This window comes from Hoplias malabaricus, chromosome 2 (genome assembly GCF_029633855.1).
Source record: "Hoplias malabaricus isolate fHopMal1 chromosome 2, fHopMal1.hap1, whole genome shotgun sequence".
Lineage (NCBI taxonomy): Eukaryota > Metazoa > Chordata > Actinopteri > Characiformes > Erythrinidae > Hoplias > Hoplias malabaricus.
Window position 1 is genome coordinate 66,873,949 of NC_089801.1, and position 20,162 is coordinate 66,894,110.

At 40.6% G+C, this 20,162-nt stretch overlaps 2 protein-coding genes across 4 annotated transcripts; both read left to right on the top strand.

Moving 5' to 3' along the window:
- Window positions 1-5,941: 5,941 nt before the first annotated feature.
- Window positions 5,942-10,809, top strand: cnn1a (calponin 1, basic, smooth muscle, a). 2 transcript variants are annotated; one of them, XM_066660648.1, is made up of 7 exons: window positions 5,942-6,010; window positions 7,233-7,345; window positions 7,988-8,054; window positions 8,854-8,991; window positions 9,160-9,276; window positions 9,442-9,588; window positions 10,475-10,809. In XM_066660648.1, exons 1-7 carry the CDS (start codon window positions 5,942-5,944, stop codon window positions 10,685-10,687), a joined length of 864 nt encoding a protein of 287 aa, XP_066516745.1. In that variant the 3' UTR covers window positions 10,688-10,809. The 2 variants fall into 2 exon arrangements, with proteins under 2 accessions (XP_066516745.1, XP_066516744.1); XM_066660647.1 differs by having other exon boundaries at window positions 5,942-6,001; window positions 7,224-7,345.
- Window positions 10,810-11,994: 1,185 nt separating this feature from the next.
- Window positions 11,995-17,491, top strand: pld6 (phospholipase D family, member 6). Of its 2 annotated transcripts, XM_066662007.1 has the most exons (4): window positions 11,995-12,255; window positions 13,353-13,549; window positions 14,084-14,307; window positions 16,754-17,491. In XM_066662007.1, the coding sequence occupies exons 2-4, from the start codon at window positions 13,353-13,355 to the stop codon at window positions 17,038-17,040; spliced, it is 708 nt and encodes a 235-aa protein (XP_066518104.1). In that variant the 5' UTR covers window positions 11,995-12,255; the 3' UTR covers window positions 17,041-17,491. The 2 variants fall into 2 exon arrangements, with proteins under 2 accessions (XP_066518104.1, XP_066518103.1); XM_066662006.1 differs by lacking the exon at window positions 11,995-12,255 and having other exon boundaries at window positions 13,329-13,549.
- The last annotated feature ends 2,671 nt before the right edge of the window (window positions 17,492-20,162 follow it).

A 20,162-nucleotide genomic window follows, 5' to 3' on the forward strand; every position in this document is an offset into this window, starting at 1 on the left:
TCTCGCTCTCTCCCGCTGTAACGTGCTCTCCGGGCGTCCAGTTTCCAGCTCCGCCCACTCAACAAACTGACCAATTGGATGGCGCTGAAGGAGTGACGTATCTGGCTCACTTCTACTGGACAACTCCAACAGGCAGAAAACTGTGCAGATACACAACTATTACATTAGTTCATTAATTTATTGATTCCCTGTAACCAAATTCAGGGTCACGGTAGGTCTGGAGCCTACACCTTACTTAGGCGCCAAATCATATCAAGTCATCACACATTATTACATTGAGTGTCTGAGTGACTGTGCGGTGTGCCCTGTCCTGTCCAGAGTGTGTTCCTTCCTTGCGCCCAGTGATTCCAGGTGGGCTCCAGACCCAGCGTGACCCTGAACAGGATGAAGTGGTTACAGAAAAGGAATAAATTAATAAACCAAGAGCTAAACCTAACGAACAAAACCCAGTAAGTAACTGAATGATAAGGACTTAAATGGATCTAAAAGAGAGTGCCCTGACTGCACCTTTACAAAAAGTAAAATAACACACATATCATATTTTTTCCTACACAGTCTAAATAACAGAAAATGAATAACTGAATGATTGGATGAATATATTCAGGGAAATGTGAAAACAAATATGGCATAAAAAAGGAGAATATAACAGAAAATGTAAAGTTGTGAACATCACTTTGATCTACCAAGGTGTATTACCCCTTGTTAGCTGCATTGCATTTACTTCTTTTATTGGTTTTGATGGTTCAGTCATTTTAACCCAGTGGTAATGGTTGTGATCGCTACAGAAGCAGCAGATGGCTTGTTGACTGTCCCCACCTTGTGGCCACAATGGCATCCTACTTGTTTTAATTTTATCATGTGAAAGAATAAAGAATATTCATCCATCCATCCATCATCTGTAACCGCTTATCCAATTTAGGGTCGCGGGGGGTCCAGAGCCTACCTGGAATCATCGGGCGCAAGGCGGGAATACACCCTGGAGGGGACGCCAGTCCTTAAAGAATATTCAGTCTGAACTAATCATTAACTTGTAACTCATCACGGTTACAATTAAAAAATTAAATGTGACACATTCCATGTCAAATTTATCAAAATAAAAATTTTATTAATTGGAATTATATAAGGGTGGCATGGTGGTGCAGCAGGTAGTGTCGCAGTCACACAGCTCCAGGGACCTGGAGGTTGTGGGTTCAATTCCTGCTCCGGGTGACTGTCTGTGAGGAATTGGTGTGTTCTCCCTGTGTCCGTGTGGTTTTCCTCCCACAGTCCAAAAACACACATTGTGTGTGAGTGAATGTGTGTGTGTGTGTGTGTTGCCCTGTCAAGGACGGGCACCCCCTCCAGGGTGTGTTCCTGCCTTGCGCCCAATGATTCCAGGTAGACTCTGGACCCACCACGACCCTGAACTGGATAAGGGTTACAGATAATGAATGAATTTTACATATAACAACAGCAACATGAAATATCACCTTCAGCCTAAAATGACACAATACTAAACTTGACCAAAAAATATATAAATGCAATTGGACAACTACAATGTGTCAGCCTTTACATGAAAATTTTTACCCAGTAAATCTACCATATGAAACACTTTAAAAATAAATATCTGAAATTTGCAGTTGGGATGGGATTTTTGCCAATGTTATGTAAAATTCATCAAAACAGCAGAAGTTGCTATTAAAAGGCCCATATGTGTGTGTTTGTGTGTAAAATAGGGATAAGTCAACTAAGGTGAATTTAAATGGCAAAAGAAGCAACCTGCAATTTATAAGTACCCATTTATATATATATGCGTGTGCGTGTCTCTGCTGAAGCGTACTGGTGTAAAGTGTGTTTCACTGATTTCTAAAAATCTTCTGCATGCTTGAATTTGGTTTAATGTAGAATGCAGTGTTCTAGGGAAACTTCTTGGGTCAGTACTGTTAACGATGATAATGATAAGAAATCAGCACCTTTCAGTAAATTTCATCAACCCACAAGGCACTGTGGCGAGTTTGGACCGTTTTGACAGCATTCAGTTTAAAAACACAACTGACCTGGCCAAGGTAGACATGCTGACCAATCAGAAGTGAAGTACCCCAGACATGTCAACCAATGAGATGTGGCTCAAGGCTCCTGACTATATACGCCCGCCAACAAGAAACACGCTAGGCCAGATGTAATGATAACACGTAACGATATGTATTTCAGTCCTCAGGAAAAGCTACATGACGACGATATGAGGATATTTTGAGTGTGAGACAAGTTATACAACAGCAAAAGTTATGGCGCAATCTTACTGTGGGAGAGTCTTCAAATCACAAGGAAACGCCAAAAATATCAATATGTGAAAATCACTGCAGGCGATAAATGCCAAGTGTGCGGCCAAGTGAACGTTGCAGTAAACCAGCCAACAAAATACTAATTCAGTGTGTTGCTGTATTTTATTGTATTCCACAAAAGCAGGGCTTCTCAGTTAGCTAACTTAAGCCTAAAGTTGAGGACTGAGCCGTAGGTATCTCCCTCAGCTCTGTCCTTATTGGACAGACTTGACTTAAGTTATCTGGCTAGAAATCCTGCTTTGTGGAAGACGCCCCTGGTGTTTCTGAGAGCAGTGCTGAAGCCAGTATGTTGTCTTTGAGAGGAAATATTGGCCATTTGTCTGAAAAATGGAGGCAGCTTAGAAGCAGCAAGACTACACAAGGCACAACCAGAGTTTTCTAATTTTCTCCTGAACAGGTAACGTTAAGTCTTTACCAAAAAAATACAAAATTATAGATGCCACTGTATAGATTAAAGGTGTAAACTCCATAGTTTGTGTGTTTTATATATAAGTAAGTGAGGAATAGTGATGACTGAAAGGTGTATGGACTGTACAGGGTGGGTCATTTCTATGGATACACCTTAATAAAACGGGAATGGTTGGTGATATTAACTTCCTGTTTGTGGCACATTAGTATATGTGAGGGGGAGGTTTTTCAAGATGGGTGGTGACCATGGCGGCCATTTTGAAGTTGGCCATTTTGGATCCAACTTTTGTTTTTTCAAAGGGAAGAGGGTCATGGGACACATCAAACTTATTGGGAATTTCACAAGAAAAACAATGGTGTTCTAATGTAACTTTATTTTTTCATGAGTTATTTACAAGTTTCTGAGCACTTATAAAATGTGTTCAAAGTGCTGCCCATTGTGGTGGATTGTCAATGCAACCCTCTTCTCCCACTCTTCACACACTGATAGCAACACCGCAGGAGAAATGCTAGCACAGGCTTCCAGTATCCGTAGTTTCAGATGCTGCACATCTCGTATCTTCACAGCATAGACAATTGCCTTCAGATGATCCCAAAGATAAAAGTCTAAGGGGGTCAGATCGGGAAACCTTGGGGCCATTCAACTGGCCCCCGACAACCAATCCACTTTCCAGGAAACTGTTCATCTAGGAATGCTCGGACCTGATACCCGTAATGTGGTGGTGCACCATCATGCTGGAAAAACTCAGGGAACATGCCAGCTGCAGTGCATAAAGAGGAAAACACACCATCATGTAGCAATTCCACATATCCAGTGGCCTTGAGGTTTCCATTGATGAAGAATGGCCCCACTATCTTTGTACCCCATATACCATATATCTTGGAGGGATCTATCGAATGTGGGTTAGTGTCAGACCAATAGCGGCGGTTTTGTTTGTTTACTTCATCATTCACATTAAAGTTTGCCTCATCACTGAACAAAATCTTCTGTGTAAACTGAGGGTCCTGTTCCAGTTTTTGTTTTGCCCATTCTGCAAATTCAGTGCGCCGATCTGGGTCACCCTCATTGAGATGCTGCAGCAGCTGGAGTTTGTAAGGGTGCCATTTGTGAGTAGCTAATATCCGCCGAAGGGATGTTCGACTGATGCCACTCTCCAGTGACATGCGGTGATTGTTACGCTGTGGGCTCTTGCTGAATGAAGCTTGGACAGCCACTGATGTTTCTTCATTAGTGACAGTTTTCATGCGTCCACATTTTGGTAAAACCAACACTGAACAAGTTTCATGAAACTTGGCAAGCAGTTTGCTAACTCTAGCATGGGAGATGGGAGGTCTTGCACTGAAAACTGCTGCAATGACCCGGTTACTGCGTTCACCAGACATCAACACAATTTCTATCCATTCCTCACATGTTAACCTCTGCGACATGTCAATGGCTGTAAACAAAGAGAAACTTGTAAATAACTCATGAAAGGAATAAAGTTACGTTAAATTAATGTTCCTATTTTAAACGATTGGCATCAGCATTACAGATGGCTGCTTTAAAATGTCCAGAAGTGTGTTCCCTGTAGAGGATGTGGTAACTTATTGTCAGTTATAAAATCAGTAGAACATGTAACTTAACCTGCAGTGTCCAGTATATCGCATAAGACTAAACATATAAACAGATATTTTTTCCTTATATAGTTAGAGATATTCACAGCTTTTGTAATGTATGTTCTATGTTATTTTACACAGATGAAAAAAAACAATAAACACATGCTGAAAACAGCTCAAGTTATCATTCTTAAATTAGAAGTTATTTGCATTCTGATGGTATGTCATGGTAACAATCAATCAGGGTGTAAATCTTTTACACAGTCAATAAAGTCTCTAAAAGCACCTTCACACAAAGTTCTACATGAACAGCTGTGAAAACAGCTTGATGATGCCTGTCTTAGATTTTGGCCTAAAATTCATTTTTCAGATTCAATAAAGAGAGATACATGACGGACTTATAAAGGCAAAATAGGCCCCTAAGATATACTACTATTTTATCATTATATATCACTATTTTAACAACTCAAAAGATGCATTTATGTTCACTAGTGGTTCTAGATATTTAAAAAATGTCTCTATTTGTGGTGTGGAAATGGTTCCCATTCCTATACTGAAAAAAGTTGTTTCTTCACAATGAGCCATTTACCATCAGAACCACTCTGCATAAATCTGTTTACACCACAACCACTAAATCATTCTGAAAAAAAAAAAAAAGATTGTTTTTATTCAAAGTAATGTTTGACCATTGGATGGCGTTTTTCCCCCCAGAAACAATCTATATGAGATGTATGAGAGGTCTGTGCTCATAAGGTCCTTCAGAGGAACTGGGACTCAGAAGGAATCTCAAATCCTCAGTTCACCCGCTTTTTTAGAAGCTCTTCATCTACAGTGACACTTATCCAAACACACCTCTCCCTCCTTCTGACACACACCTCGTCATTACCAAATAAAGCTCTGATGTTCCAGTGCACTCTCTTTTTTCTTGCCCCTTTTTCTCACTCAGTTTAATGAGGTAAAAAAATGTACAGTAAATGTGAGTTAGATTTTGCCAAAATGCATTAGCATTTTGCTAACCATGGGGACTTTACTCACATGGCATACTGTGCACATGTAGTTAATATTGTATGCCCATAAAAGAAAGGAAATGTAGGTGCCTAATTTGTTTTCTATGGCATTTCTACAAAATGGCTATAAATATCAGTTAGGAAGGGCAAATAGGAAACTGATGAAAAAAAAAAAGAGAGAGGAAAGATGTGGCTCTTGACAATTAAGTAAAGCTATTTGTTAAATTAATTAGTCTGCCTTTTAGGATTTTCTAAATCGTATAGAAGGGGGAAAAAACAACACAAGGGAAGGTGAAACATTAAATGAGATGAAGACGTAGCAAGCACATCACTAAATGATAATTAAAAAGTAAGTTATTTTTTGTCTATAATCAGTTTTTAAGCCTTTTCCAGCTAAAGTGCAGCCACAGTAAGTACAGCCATGACAGAACTTCTTCCTCCTGATTGGCCAGACTGCTGCAGACCAAAGCCAATCAAAAGTGTTCAGCTATGCCACCCAGAGTGCAATGTGTTTTAAAAGAGGAGTGGACAGGAGGTAACCATAGCTGGGGCTCAGCTCAGAGTGAACAGCTACTACAGGAGAGACTGCACAGCTCTAGAGCCGACACCATGAGCACTCATTTCAGTAAAGGACCTGCCTTTGGACTGTCCGCTGATGTCAGAAACAAGGTAAGAGGAGTGTGTATGTGAGCGTGAGGTTGGGCAACAGAGGAAATAAAAGGTAATTCCATATTTATAGCAATGTAATTTAACACAATACATAATTTTAATTAATTCTGAATGACGCCCCTTCATTCCAGTTTCACTGATAGTCCATAGTTCAGTGCAGGGGACTCTAGCATAAATCTTAGTAACCGTAGGCTCATGAACATCTCACAAGGCAGAGCATAGTCATATAATTTGGCAAGTGTGTAGTAGGTAATACAAGCATGCAACGTGTGTATGCATTGTGAAGAATGTATGAACTTGAATGTATTAATTAGAGTAAAGGCATATACACTATAAACACCACACACACCCACCCAAGCCACTCACAGATATAGATAATTCAGAAAACCAATCCACCCACTAGCATGTGTTTTTGGACTGTTGGAGGAGACTGGCACACCTGGAGGAAACCCACACAGACGGTGGGAGAACACACCACACTCCTCACAATCAGTAACAGGAGGCAAGGCTTGAACAGGAGTCTCTGAGAGGGTGTGTGGCAGTGACAGTACCTCAAGTAGATAAGACAAACGTGAATGTATGTCAGGTCAAAATTAGGACAAGACTCATAGCTTGAACAGCTATGAGTCAGTTTTTACATCGGACACAATTTGGCTATATTTTTGCTGAATATTTTAAACTGTGAGCCTCGGACAAGCCCTCTGTCAGCATATTCAGAATATTTAGATGAAGCAGTAGAACATACACAGACATGGGTTGATACCTGTGCTTTTAAATGTGACAAATGCATTATTAGAGCAACATCAATTAACAATAGCAGGGAATCTGTGGCTGTAGAATCATCATCATCTCCTTCTAAGTGTCGACTAGAGGCGTATAAAGACCTCAAGTGTTGAGATTGGGAGGTCATTCTCTAGACTGATGGAAGACAACAAGTTTAGGATGGGTTTGTATTCCAGAACTCATCATCCACTATCAGTTCTTGACATCAGTGTTGTGACTGAAATCAAATTCTCACAGCAATGTTCCATCATCTGGTGCCTCTTTTTGATACATTTGATTTCCCTTATGTTGGATCAGTCTACTGTGAGGAGTGTGGTGTGTTCTCCTAGCTGCCTGATTAGAAAATGGCATAATTCTGAATGAGGTGTTATCAGGATCAAAATGTCTTATGGTGAACAGACCTCTCATTTTCCCCTCACGTTTCACCCATTGAACAAAGCTGCTGCAGAAATATGATCCAGAGAAGGAGGAAGCCCTGCGCCTGTGGATCCAGGAGGTCACGGGCCGGGTCATACAAGACAAATTCATGGAGGGCCTCAAGGATGGAGTCATTCTTTGCGAGTAAGTGGTCATAGGCTGGCTACAGTCTAGAATAACCTTCCCAAAAATCTCAGTTCACATTTGGCTGAGCCGAAAGTGTAAAAAGTGAGACAAATTTGGCCCAAATAGGTCCGCTATCTGGGTTGTGTTAATTGATTAGTAGTTTTAACTAATTCTATACCTTAACTGTTAGAAGAGGAGCTGTAAAACTGGCCTCAGATTAGCATTAAAGCTAACTTAGCCAAAATGTTGCATTATTTTTCTCTAACCTTAAATGGACTTGTTATTTGTTGTCTGAAACTTGCTAAAGTTTACTTTTAGACTGGCGCAGGCTAATATAGCTAGCTGTCATGTATTTAAACATTTCAGATAAGACATACCTGAACTGTCTGTCTATATTTAGTGTATGGATAAAATCGCATAAATCTGCATATAAAAAAAAACAACACTATTTCAAGAGATAGCAACAATTCCCAAACATATGGATCACAACAGTAATCACTAGTTCCAGAAAGAATGAATACTAAAGAAAAGTTCTTACGAAAGCTTACTAATAGAACAGGAATGAGTTCATTTGCTGGCCAGTCTGTCCGTTCTAGACACTTACATGCCTGTTTTTAAGAATGGAGCTCATTTCTGCTTTTATGGTCTGGTTTGTGCTAGGCTGATCAACAAACTGCAGCCAGGATCAGTACCAAGGATCAACCAGCCAGCCCTCAATTGGCACAAGGTACGTAGCTTAGTCTGCAGGCCAATTTATTACATCTCTCATGATGGCCGTATTCATTACAGAGATGGATCTATGTCAACCAAATATAGCTACTGATTGGTGAAAGTATTTATTTTCACTAAATAAAAAGGCAAACACTCTTGGCCATTACACAAGACAAGTCTTAGGGTCTTGAATACATAAACATGGATGACCTTACGCCAATTAAAGAGGTATGTGTTAGTGATGTCCAAGCCAATATAATGTAATAAATATGGAACTGGATAGATTAAATGGGTTTGATTCTTGCAGCCAGGTATTATGGATTGGACGACTCTCTCTCTGTTTAAACTCTACGGCGCTCATTTCAACCCAAACTTCAACACATTTACATTCCAAGTCCAGCCTGACTTAGATCATTGTGTAAACTACTCAGGACTGGAAAGAAAATCACTTATTTATTGAGCAAATAGTTACACAAATGAGCGTCCAATAGAGACTGAAAGATTCATTACTATATAACACCACACATAAAGAATTTATTTTACCTCATTTGCCTCTCAGTGTGTTTAAACATGTCTAACTGATCACCTTGCTAAGTTCGATGAACCATTACTGCTGCTGGTTAGCCACCAAACCCTGTAAACTATTTGGGAGATAAGCAGAATGAATGACATTCAAAACACTTCAAGGCAGTTTACTCAATTTATGGAAGCTTTAAAATGTGTGTTATTTAGGAGATGACCCAAATTTTGTCCTTTCCTCTGTGTCAAAATCTACATTACTCTCATCCTCCCTTCTGTACAATAACCTCCTCCAGTTGGAAAACATCACAAGCTTTATTCGAGCCATCAGCGATTATGGGCTGAAGCCTCATGACATCTTTGAGGCCAATGATCTGTTTGAGGATATGAACCACACCCAGGTGCAGTCTACCCTCATCACACTCGCTGGAATGGTGAGTACAAGACAGAGATAGAAGATCGCTATTCAAGTCCTGCACCAGCCTTTAAATGAAACGGCACTATAGATGAGAAACATCAACTAGCCAATCACAGCTCAGAAAGGGAAAATAAAATACCTAATCAGTGGTCATCAACATTTTTTTAAAATGTTCTCCTGACAGGCGAAGACCAATGGTTTCTTTACTAAATATGACATTGGGGTGAAGTACACCTCTAAGAAGCAGAGGAAATTCACCCCTGAGAAAATGAAAGAGGGAAAGAGCATCATCTGCCAACAGGTATGGGATGGTTTCTCTCTTCAGGTTCAACCTTTAGGGGTCAGTTTCTACAAAAATAGGCTGTACAACAGAATTTAGAAATATGTAAATGCATATAGAAAGGTATCTAAAGCCTATATGAGTTCCCACGTTGTAGACATTGATCAGTATCTTCTTCGTGTTCAGATGGGCTCCAACAAGTATGCCAGTCAGAAGGGCATGACTTCCTATGGCACAAGACGACACATTTATGACCCCAAGATGGGCATGGAGAAGCCCGTGGACCGTAACAGCATCCACCTCCAGATGGGCACCAACAAGTGTGCCAGCATGGTGAGAAAAGAGAATCCACACACCCAGTCAAAAGCAAGTGTGAATACAAATACGTCAGTGAAAATACAGTGCCATGCGTTTTCATCAGCTGCATCACACAGAAATGCATAAACAAGTTAAAATCTTTGCTACAGTCTTTGATGTCACATCATTGCTATTGTTTGATTGTATCTTAAAAATATGGTAATTTTACAGAAGGTTGAATCAAAACTCGTATCTTTAATGTTCATTCATTAAAAGCAACTTTGTTCCAAGTAGATGTGGACCATTCACATTACTCTATTCAACACCAAATGTTCACACGATGTAGAGGACAACTGAGATATTCAAACTAGGTAGAAAAAGGAAACAAAGTTATGATGGAATGTATTTTTTATAATGTTTTACTTACATGTATTACTCTCTCTCTTTTCTCTGTCTCTTTCTTTTCTCTCTCACTCTCTCTCATTCTCTGTCACTCCTCTCTCTCTCACTTTCTTTCCTCTGTCTTTCTCTCTTCTCTTTCTTTTTTTCTCTCACTCTCTATCTCTTCTCTCATTTTCTCTCACTCTGTCTCTCTCACACTTTCTTCTCTCTTTCTCACTCTCTAATTCTCTTTTCTCCCTTCTCTCTCTCACTCTTTCTTTTCTCTCATTCTCTCACTCTTCTCTCTCCCACTTTCTTTTCTCTGTCTTTCTCTCTTCTCTTTTTTCTCTCTCTTTTCTCTCACTCTCTATCTCTTCTCTCTCTCATTTACTCTCACTGTGTCACTCTCTCACACTTTCTTCTCTCTCTCACTCTCTTTTCTCTCTTTTCTCTTTCTTTTCTCTTTCTTTTCTCTCTCTCTTCTCTTTTTCTTTTCTCTCTCTTTCTCTCTCTCTCTCTCTCTCTCTCTCTCTCTCTCTAGGCTGGTATGCCAGCCCTTGGCACAGTGAGACAGGTGACTGAGAAGAACATGAGTGTAGAGCCAGTGGATACCACCACTGTGTCCCTGCAGATGGGCACCAATAAGGTCCCCTCCCAGAGTGGCCTGACCCCTATTGGGGGCTCTCGCCTCGTCTATGACCGCAAATACTGTGTCCAGAGCAGTGAGAACGAGGCCTTTGATGGATACAAATAAACATCCTCCTTCAGCCCTTAAAGACCCCCAGGCTGTTTTCACTGCTTTTGGGTAGAAAAGACCTTTCACACTGATCTAGGCCTAGCTCTTTTCACAAGGATTGGAGACCATACTTACTACTCTCTCTCCATACTCCAAAATATAATTAGTCAGTCAATGAGTCACAGGGATGCAGTGGTCATCAGTCCCTGACGAAGACCCACTTTGTGTCAACAGCTGTTTGAAAACAGATTGCAGCTGGCTTCACAGGTCTTGGAGAAAGTATGCTCCTCATCCTCCCGGGGTCGGTGTGATGGCTCACTAACAGCCCTCTAATCCATCCTTTCACATATTACTCCTTTCAGACCCATGTGTAAATGTGATTTTACAACACCCCGAGGACTAACTTACTTTACTTATATCCCAATGTAATCTGTGAAAAGAAGAACAGATCTCAGGTCTTGGATCAGTGTGGAACGGTAACGTCTACCAGCACTAGGCTTTGAGCTCATAATTTTCAATAAAACTGTGACTGCTGGGTTGCTGTTTATGGAAAATCACTGTTTGATTTTTTATTTTTGCATGTGCTGGATGTATAAGCATAGGTTTTAGTGGATATGATAGATGATTTTTCACAGTGAAACCAAGAAGACCCACAAATCTGAGGCCACGTTGACTAGATGCATTAGTCTATAGCTAATAAAGATTGATTTGTGGAGTCACAGCATCTAAACAATGGAGTCTAAACACTTGTATGTTTCTAATGGTTTAAGAAAGTGGTACTTGTTGGAGTGGAAATCTTTGGTACTATTGCTGTCTGTTAATTAAGTTTTTGTTTCCTTTTCCTATGTATTTTTACAAGTTCTTATTGTAAACTTGTAACAATAAAATACCTGGCCTGCTTTTACAGACTTTTACATTTATTTTAACAGCCTGGTGTCAATGTTTAAATCATCAATAATTACCACACGTTTACAAACGTGAAATTAAACCTGAATTATGGTTATATCTTAGCCTTTTTTTAACACTGAAAATATGTGCCTGATACCCTTTTACCGCCATCTAGTGTTTACAGTCCAACCGCAGCAGGGTAAAGGGCCATCAATACCATTCTTTACATTTAAGGAAAATAAACACAGATCAAACTCAAGTTTGGTGTGATTTTCTGCAGATGAACCAGCAGATGGCGATATCCTGCGCTTTTTTTCTTCATACAATTCCAAGCTGGTGTCAATAGGGGGCGCCACCTCACCACTCTTTTCGGAGGTGTCCCAAATTCTCCTGGTTCTGGCTTCAGATGTGATCCCCACTGATTAGTTTATACTCGTGTTCTTGTACATTTCATGTCATGGTCATAAAATAAATCAATTAAAGGTGAACATCACGTACCCACGCTTTCATTTACTTTAAATGGATGTCATAAATTAATATACAAGATCACACCTGGCATCTGCCAAACTGCAACCGGCTAATGTCGTCGATCACCGAAGGGGGCGCAATTCACCCCGAGAAAGCTCACCGACGCTCCGCTGTTACCGTTAACGCCGTTACAACCGAGCGGTCGGTGTTTAAGAGCAGGCCCTGTGCAGGTAAATTCACCTGTGCTTGACTGAATGATATTATATGTCTCTTTAAACCAAGAAGTGTCCACTTATTCACACCTTGACCGTTACAGTGGACTCTGTTTGGGTACATTCTCCTAAACTGGCGCAGCTATCGCTAGCACTCTCCAGTTATTAAGCTACTAAGTTTAATTTACCATTCCACCTTAAAAGAGTTTAACCGCCTAACAAGACCGAGGCTAACCATTTAAGGTGGAACAAAATTAATACAACACAAATTCAGCGGCAGCTTTCGACCCAAACATTTTAGCCCAGTGTGTGAGAAAGGAGATAAATGTCAGATGTAGCAGTTTGAGATTATCTTACATTTAACTCTGGCAACTTCATAGCTTTCTGTCCACTTCAGTTCAGGGTCAATTTAGTGTCATGAGCTGTCGGCCATTTTTACCAGCATAGAGTGAAAAACATCTATCTGGTTTAGTATAGAATCTTTTAAGAAATTTAGACCTCTAGGTGCCCACATATCGTCCATGTGACTGTGTTATAGGTGAAGATATATAACTGAAAAAATAGGCTGATTCTTCCCCCTCTGTCAGTTGATTTAACTTCTGAAATCTCATCTCTGTGTTCTCTCTGTGTCCGCGTGGGTTTCCACAGCATGTTCTAGTTCCCTCCCACAGTTCAAAAACACACATGTATAGGTGGATTGGTGACTCAAAAGTGTGTGTTCCCGCTTTGCGCCCAGTGACTCCTTCAGAATGCACAGATCTATGTATTTGTGTTCAGTTCGCTCCCTGCATGATTGGTTGCTTAGGTTTATGACATCAGAAAACCTAGCTGACTGAATCTGCCTGTTGGAGACCTCCTATGAAACGTTGCAGTTTCAAATTTGGAATGTTCAGTCATGACATTAATTGTGTTCTGGTACATAAACATCAGCACATGGACAAGATAACAGACTGGTTAACCTTCAAGGTCATGAATTTTCACTGTTAGAGAATTCTTCTGCACTACATTTTTTTATTTTTATTAATTTATTTATTTAGGAGAAATCCAACCCAGTTCAGTCTGCTCTTTGAATAAATGACTCAGCCTGTGGTATGTCTCTCTTTGTGCTGTGTCAGATGTCTCTGGTGGAGCTGTTGAAAAGGTTGGGGCTCGGGGCTTTAGCTCTGACTTTAGGAGTTGAGTGGTTGGACTGGATGTTACGTCGCCTCTGGTTCCGAAGAGACCCCAAGGGGCCCCTGAAAGAGGTCCTGTTCTTTCCTTCCTCCATCACCTGTGTGGAGCACCTCTACTGCCCCAACAGGACTTTCCCATGGTAAAATCTACATTTGTGACTGGTACATGGCTCAGATGTGTTTGGACACATACAGAGGACCTTCTTTGACAAGCTAATACCCAAGGGATCCCAAACTTTTCAGGCAAATGACCCCCAAATAGATGTTCTAAATGTTCCGTGACCCCAGTCATTTGTATAATTTTTCCAGATTTACAAAAAGGTCTTTTTACTGTTTAATGACTTTTATAATCAAGAGTATTCAACATAGAAAGATTGTATGAATTTCATCAGCTCATGTCATGTTCAGACAGTTATTGTAAATTCTAGAAGTCACTCTGTAATGGCTCACAAAGCTGTAAATACAAGTGGTAAACTTGGGTAGGTTTAGTGTCATTCAAAATGATATGTTTTGCATGAGTTACTGCATCAATGCATAAATGTCATTTAAAGTAGTTGTGAGGTTAGTGTTTGTTTGAATACTTTCATCAGGAGCTCCAGTTTGAGCCTAATATGTAGTCTTATGAAATTTGAGCCTTATGATTTAAGTAATTGAGCTCTTTGCTCCTCCCACAGCTCATGTCCCCTCCCCCACGGAGTGGACTCCTCCTTCTCTCGGCTCCTGGAGCACCTGCTCTCCACAAGTGTGTCTCTGGACCTGTGTGTATTCTCCTTCTCTCACGCCGATCTGAGCAGAGCCGTGCTGCTGTTACACAGGCGTGGGGTGATGGTGCGAGTGGTCACTGACAGAGACTACATGAGCATCACAGGCTCTCAGATCGGATCACTCCGCAGGGCAGGTAGCTCTATGTGAATGTGAAGTGTACATGAACAGGCAGCTCTTTCACGTCCACTAAGTTCCTATTTTATATAAAATACATATCTGAGCCCAGTTTTCCAAAAGCCTCTTTGAGTATATTGCCCAGTATAGTGCTCTTTGGTAACTCTACCATTTATGAAACACTTTGCGCTCAGATGCTTTTGGGAAATGCAGTCTTGCTTATTATTCTGGACACATTTAATATTAGAATGCAGCATTATGTTTTGCACTATAGATTAGATTAAAATAATAACATAAACGTTAAATTAAATACCCATTAATGAGGAATAGATACATTTCAACCACTCATTTCACATTCCACCCAGCTGCATTCATTAATGGAATTTGTCTGATTCAGCATGTTAAATGATTCAGATTACTCCACAAGTGTTTTATTGATCTCTCAGATTAAGCCTTAGCGGCCAACAGCAGTCTGAAAACTGCATACACTTAAAGGGTTCGCCTGCCATGCTTCATCAGTTCTGGGTATAAACACTTGCTTTGTATTTTGAATCCAACAGCATTTTGGCTAAAACGAGCCCAGACCTTGAATTAATCAATTTCAGAGTCCAGAAATCAATCTGATGTGTTTTGAGAAGGTCAGCCCCGGCTGTTGATGGCCAGCGTTAAAAAAAAAAAGCCTGGAGCATTGTCCTGGATTTTTATATTGACAGATTCCTTGTTTTGAATTTGTTTGATCAGCCAAGGTAGTTAAGTTTTATGCTAAATACAAAACCTAAATCGTACACAACACACCGAGCTCTCGAACAGAATTTCATAAGTGATTTCTGATCTTTGACAACATAACCATAATCTGTGAAATCGCCTACGAATGTATATTGCAAATGTAAACATATTAAGGAGAGACATTATATTCGCCTCGTAACTGTAGACTTCAAAACTGTGCATGTTTAAAGCCTCTGTTAGACAGTCAATGCTAGATCAGACAGACTCAGAAGTACACAACTCTGATTACAACATGAGGCATTCTCAGCATGTGCTGTCTTGTACCACATTTATTTTTACAGTAAACAGTGCTATAATTTGCAAGTATCAGAGGCAGCCTTCAGTTTTAGAGCTAGAGGATTGGGTGTCTGGGTTCTGACAAAGTGTTGTCACTGAAAACGGACAAAAGCACATCAGGTAAATAAAAACACTGGACCGGACTGGAGTTTGTTTATTATATTTGGAAACTGTGAAACCTAAAAGAGCAGTCAGTTATTTTCTTCATGTAATAGCCATTGTCTTCATGACATATCCATTATATTCACACATCTAATGACCTGGAGGCCTCTGAGATTCACTAAAATATGTTTGTTAAAATTCTCAGGGTCCTCCAGGTTGTTAGATATGTGAGTGTAATGGCTGTTTTATGAAGTAAATAGGCCCCCATTTTGGGGGATGCACTGGGGATAAACTAGTACATTCAGTAACAAAAAAAAAAAAGTTTGATTCTCGTTTGTTGTGAGTTGCTCATTAAAAAATAAATTGCGTAAATATTAAATAATAATTTTCATTAATGTGGTTGTGTAAATACAGTGGAACCTGTACCTACGAACCTGATCCGTTCCGTGACCCGGTTCGTAAGTTCGTTTCTCGAGTCAATTTTCCCCATTTAAAATAACGGAAAAGCAATAAAAGCGTTCCAGCCCCCGCCCCGAAAGTCACCCTTTTTGCACTAATATATGTTTACAACACTCTCAAATGAGTAAAAATTAAAAAATAAAAATAAAAAACAAATACAGTGGTAACAGTAATAAAAAAGAAATAAAAAAGTTTTAAGTGGTTACACATCGCTACCTTGAAGACGTGACGACTGGCTGGAGGAGTAACACAGGCACTGGCTGTATGACGGGAGGTGGGGGGGGGTGGAATAACGGAGAGTAGGTGGGTGAATGTGGGAGACGAAGCGTAGATACGGCTTAACTTAGCACGAATTTCGATGTCTGCTATTTACACTAATGCTAAATTGCTAAAGCTACACTTTGCTAAGTCTGGGCGCACTGGGAGACTCGCCTATTGGGGTCAGTGGCCATTTCCAGCCAGCGGCTCGTCGGAGGCTCGGGTTCGTTTCTAGAGTCATGGTTCGTTGGTGGAGGCAAAAAATATTCAAATGCCCGGTTCGTATCTTGGAAAGTTAGTATAGGTGTTCGTTAGTAGAGGTTCCACTGTATTGTCTTTGGTAGTAAATGCATTTAGACATTCATTAGCCAAATTTGACTTCAGAAATGTATCAAAAACAAATGAATTCCCTGAATCACTTCTAAAAGCTATAGCTTTCTGGTGGTATGGGGCTAATATAAAGTAGCTGACACCTATTCACACCAGGTTAGCATTGTATAAACTGTATGTCCAGATCATCTCATAATTGCCTCAAATCATGTCGCATTATAAGACTCTTATTGTACGTTTGTTTACTACTTCAGGAATCTGTGTGAGGCATGAGATGAGTAAAGTGGTGCACATGCATCATAAGTTTGCGCTGGTGGATGGACGAAAGCTGGTCACTGGCTCACTCAACTGGACCGCCACTGCCGTCCAGAGCAACAAGGAGAATGTGATTGTGACAGAGGAGCCAGAGCTGGTACAGCCTTTTCGGGAAGAGTTCTCCAGGCTGTGGGAGGCCAGTGACCCGACCAAATACAAAGGCCAAGTCCCTGTCAACTCAGTGACCAAGGGACAGCTCAGTTACAGCAAAGATGTAGACTGCTGAAATTTCAGGATGTTTTTTTTGTGTGAGGATGACACATTTCCCCATTATCTATTAGCTTTAAGAAAGATTTAATTAGTCTGTGTATGTAAGTCCTGCCAGATGTTAACAGTTTTCCTTCAGTATACTAAGTTTGACATTTTACATCTTATAAGGATGTATAGAAATGCTGTCTCCCTGTATATTGTATTGGCCGGTTTGGTTGTTTGCAGCACATATAAGGTTGTATTTGTGATTAGATTTGAAAAGAATGTTACTGTTCGTTTTTATGTTTTAATAAAACTGTATATAATGCATTAGGGACAGTGAACAGAGGCTGAGACTGGTGCCGTATTGATTGACATGATCAATATCAATTTGTAGAGAAAGAATGAGGGATGTAGAAAATAAGGCACTGAATCTGCAGTGCCTCATTCAAATATAGTGAAAAATTCAGTTAGCACAAGTCATTGAAGGTTCTGGTGATTTTTCTTAAAGAAATAAAAAATACATTATCAAAAGCCTTTGTGTGACTCAAGTGCCTTTACAGACCTCTACAGTCAACAACCTACCGGTGTTAGGTGGCATGGTGGTGCAGCAGGTAGTGTCGCAGTCACACAGCTCCAGGGACCTGGAGGTTGTGGGTTCGTTTCCCACTCCGGGTGACTGTCTGTGAGGAGTTGGTGTGTTCTCCCTGCGTCTGCGTGGGTTTCCTCCAGGTGCTCCGGTTTCCTCCAACGGTCCAAACTCAAAAGTGTACATATGTGTGAGTGTGTGAGATGCCCTGTGAAGGACTGGCGCCCAGGGTATATTCCCACCTTGCGCCCAATGATTCCAGGTAGGCTCCAGACCCACTGTGACCCTGAACTGGATAAGCGGTTGCAGATGATGGATGGATGGAGGGACTTATTTATTCATTTTAATTTAAAGTGTAACTCGAGTAAAATTACTTTGTGAAACCTAAATTTCCCCAAATTGGGTGGCCAGGATTAAAATATGTTTAGCACAGAATGTCCAAGTCACCCAGGCCATTAGATGTCAGTACTACAAAATTTGAAGGAGAGTCATTGACGACAATTACTGGTTGCTCTATAAGATTTATAGCAACTTATTCTGTTAATATTTCTGTTGTTTCTCCTTATTTAGCTTTAGTGTTGATGAGTCTATTTTTCACAAGTATTTTTTTCCTTTTGGAAGACTCCTTAATAATTTTGGCTGAGGAGTTTCCCCAGAGGGCGGGACAGTGGCGCAGCAGGTAGTGTCGCAGTCATACAGCTCCAGGTACCTGGAGGTTGTGGGTTCGATTCCCGCGCCGGGTGACTGTCTGTGAGGAGTTGGTGTGTTCTCCCCGTGTCTGCGTGGGTTTCCTCCAGGTGACTGACTGTGAGGAGTTGGTGTGTTCTCCCTGTGTCCACGTGGGTTTCCTCCGGATGACTGTGAGGAGTTGGTGTGTTCTCCCCGTGTCCATGTGTGTTTCCTCCGGGTGCTTCGGTTTCCTCCCACAGTCCCAAAACACATGTTGGTAGGTGGATTGACGACTCAAAAGTGTCCGTAGGTGTGAGTGAATGTGTGTGTGTCTGTGTTGCCCTATAAAGGACTGATGCCCCCTCCAGGGTACATTCCTGCCTTGCGTTCAGTGATTCCAGGTAGGCTCTGGACCCACCGTGACATGGGCATCTCTCTCACTCCCTGCCACAGTCTTGATCTGTGTTTGAATATTATACACTACATAGCCATGTTTGTGCAGACTTTACACTACATGTTGGTAAACCTGTTGTATTCTGTGAGAGTTTGATGGCCTTCAGCCATGAGAGCATTAGTGAGGTGAGGTATTAATGGTGTCCTCGTTTAGTTTTGAATCACAAAAACCTGTCCAACACACTCTAGAGCAGGGGTGGGCAATTATTTTCTCCATGGGGCCACATGAGAAACAGAAAATATTGTGGAGGGCCGGCCAAAAGGCTGATCTCATTTCTGCATAATATTAACTGTACTTCTTTGTAAAAAGCAGTAAATAGCATTGTTTTGACAAGCTGGTAAGAGTATATGTTATAATTAAGCAATGAAAACATGAGGTTGCCTTCCAAAAAATGTAATTTATTCAAGCGAATTTCACAAAACAATGGGAAAGGCAATTAATCACTAAAACGGCATCATAAAAACACGCTAAACATGCAAATAAAAATAAAAAAAGAAGCTTGGTAAAAAAGCCTTGCTGCTTTTGCAGTTTAGCTAGCAAAGCTTCCGACTCAAATTGTAGTCCTTAAACACGGCGATCTGCTCCCCGCAAACTAAACACACGGCTTTACCTCTCACTTCAGTAAATAAATACTTAGCAGTCCAATTTTTGTTGAAAACCCTGCATTCGGCATCTACCTTTCTTTTTTTTAGCATGAGCAGACATTTCTGAGGGCTAAAGTCGTCTTGTGACTTGCTAGTGACAACGATCAAATCACGCCCATGCCTCAATATACGTTTTGCGTCATCATGTACGTAAATAAAAAACAACTTCAAAATAAAAGCAATTCAGCTTCAGTCCATGCATCAGGTAAAATAAGAAAATGTTTATTTTGTAATTTCCAATTAACGTTACACGGGCCGGTCAGAGTCAATCAAAGGGCCGTATGCGGCCCGGGGGCCGTACAATGCCCAGGTTTGCTCTAGAGGCACTAGATTGTCCTTATTAGCTCAGTGCCCCTCAAGCTAACACTTGGCATTGAGAATGGTCAACTTGAAGTCCTGTGCAGGTGATCTAGAATACCCCATACCATTTCAAGCTTTTCGATGGAAATTATGGTCGTGTCTATGTACATGGCGGGGGCAGGTGAAAGTCAAATCAAGTGTAGTTTATTTTCACATCACATAAATGTAAATTCCCTCACAGTATTAAAAAAAACAAGCACTACATAATACTTAAGCACACCTTAACTTGTATTTACAAATATTAATGTACACTATACTATATACACAATATTGAACTGTTCCTGGACTCGAACCCACAACCCCAGAGCTGTATGACAGTGACACTACCTAGCTTTATTAATTATTATTTAACTAAATATAAGCCTAGACCTATGCAGCTGGTTTAACATATCATTGTAGCCCTTTAATGGAGTGACTGTTACAGTGTCGAATGCAGACAGCCT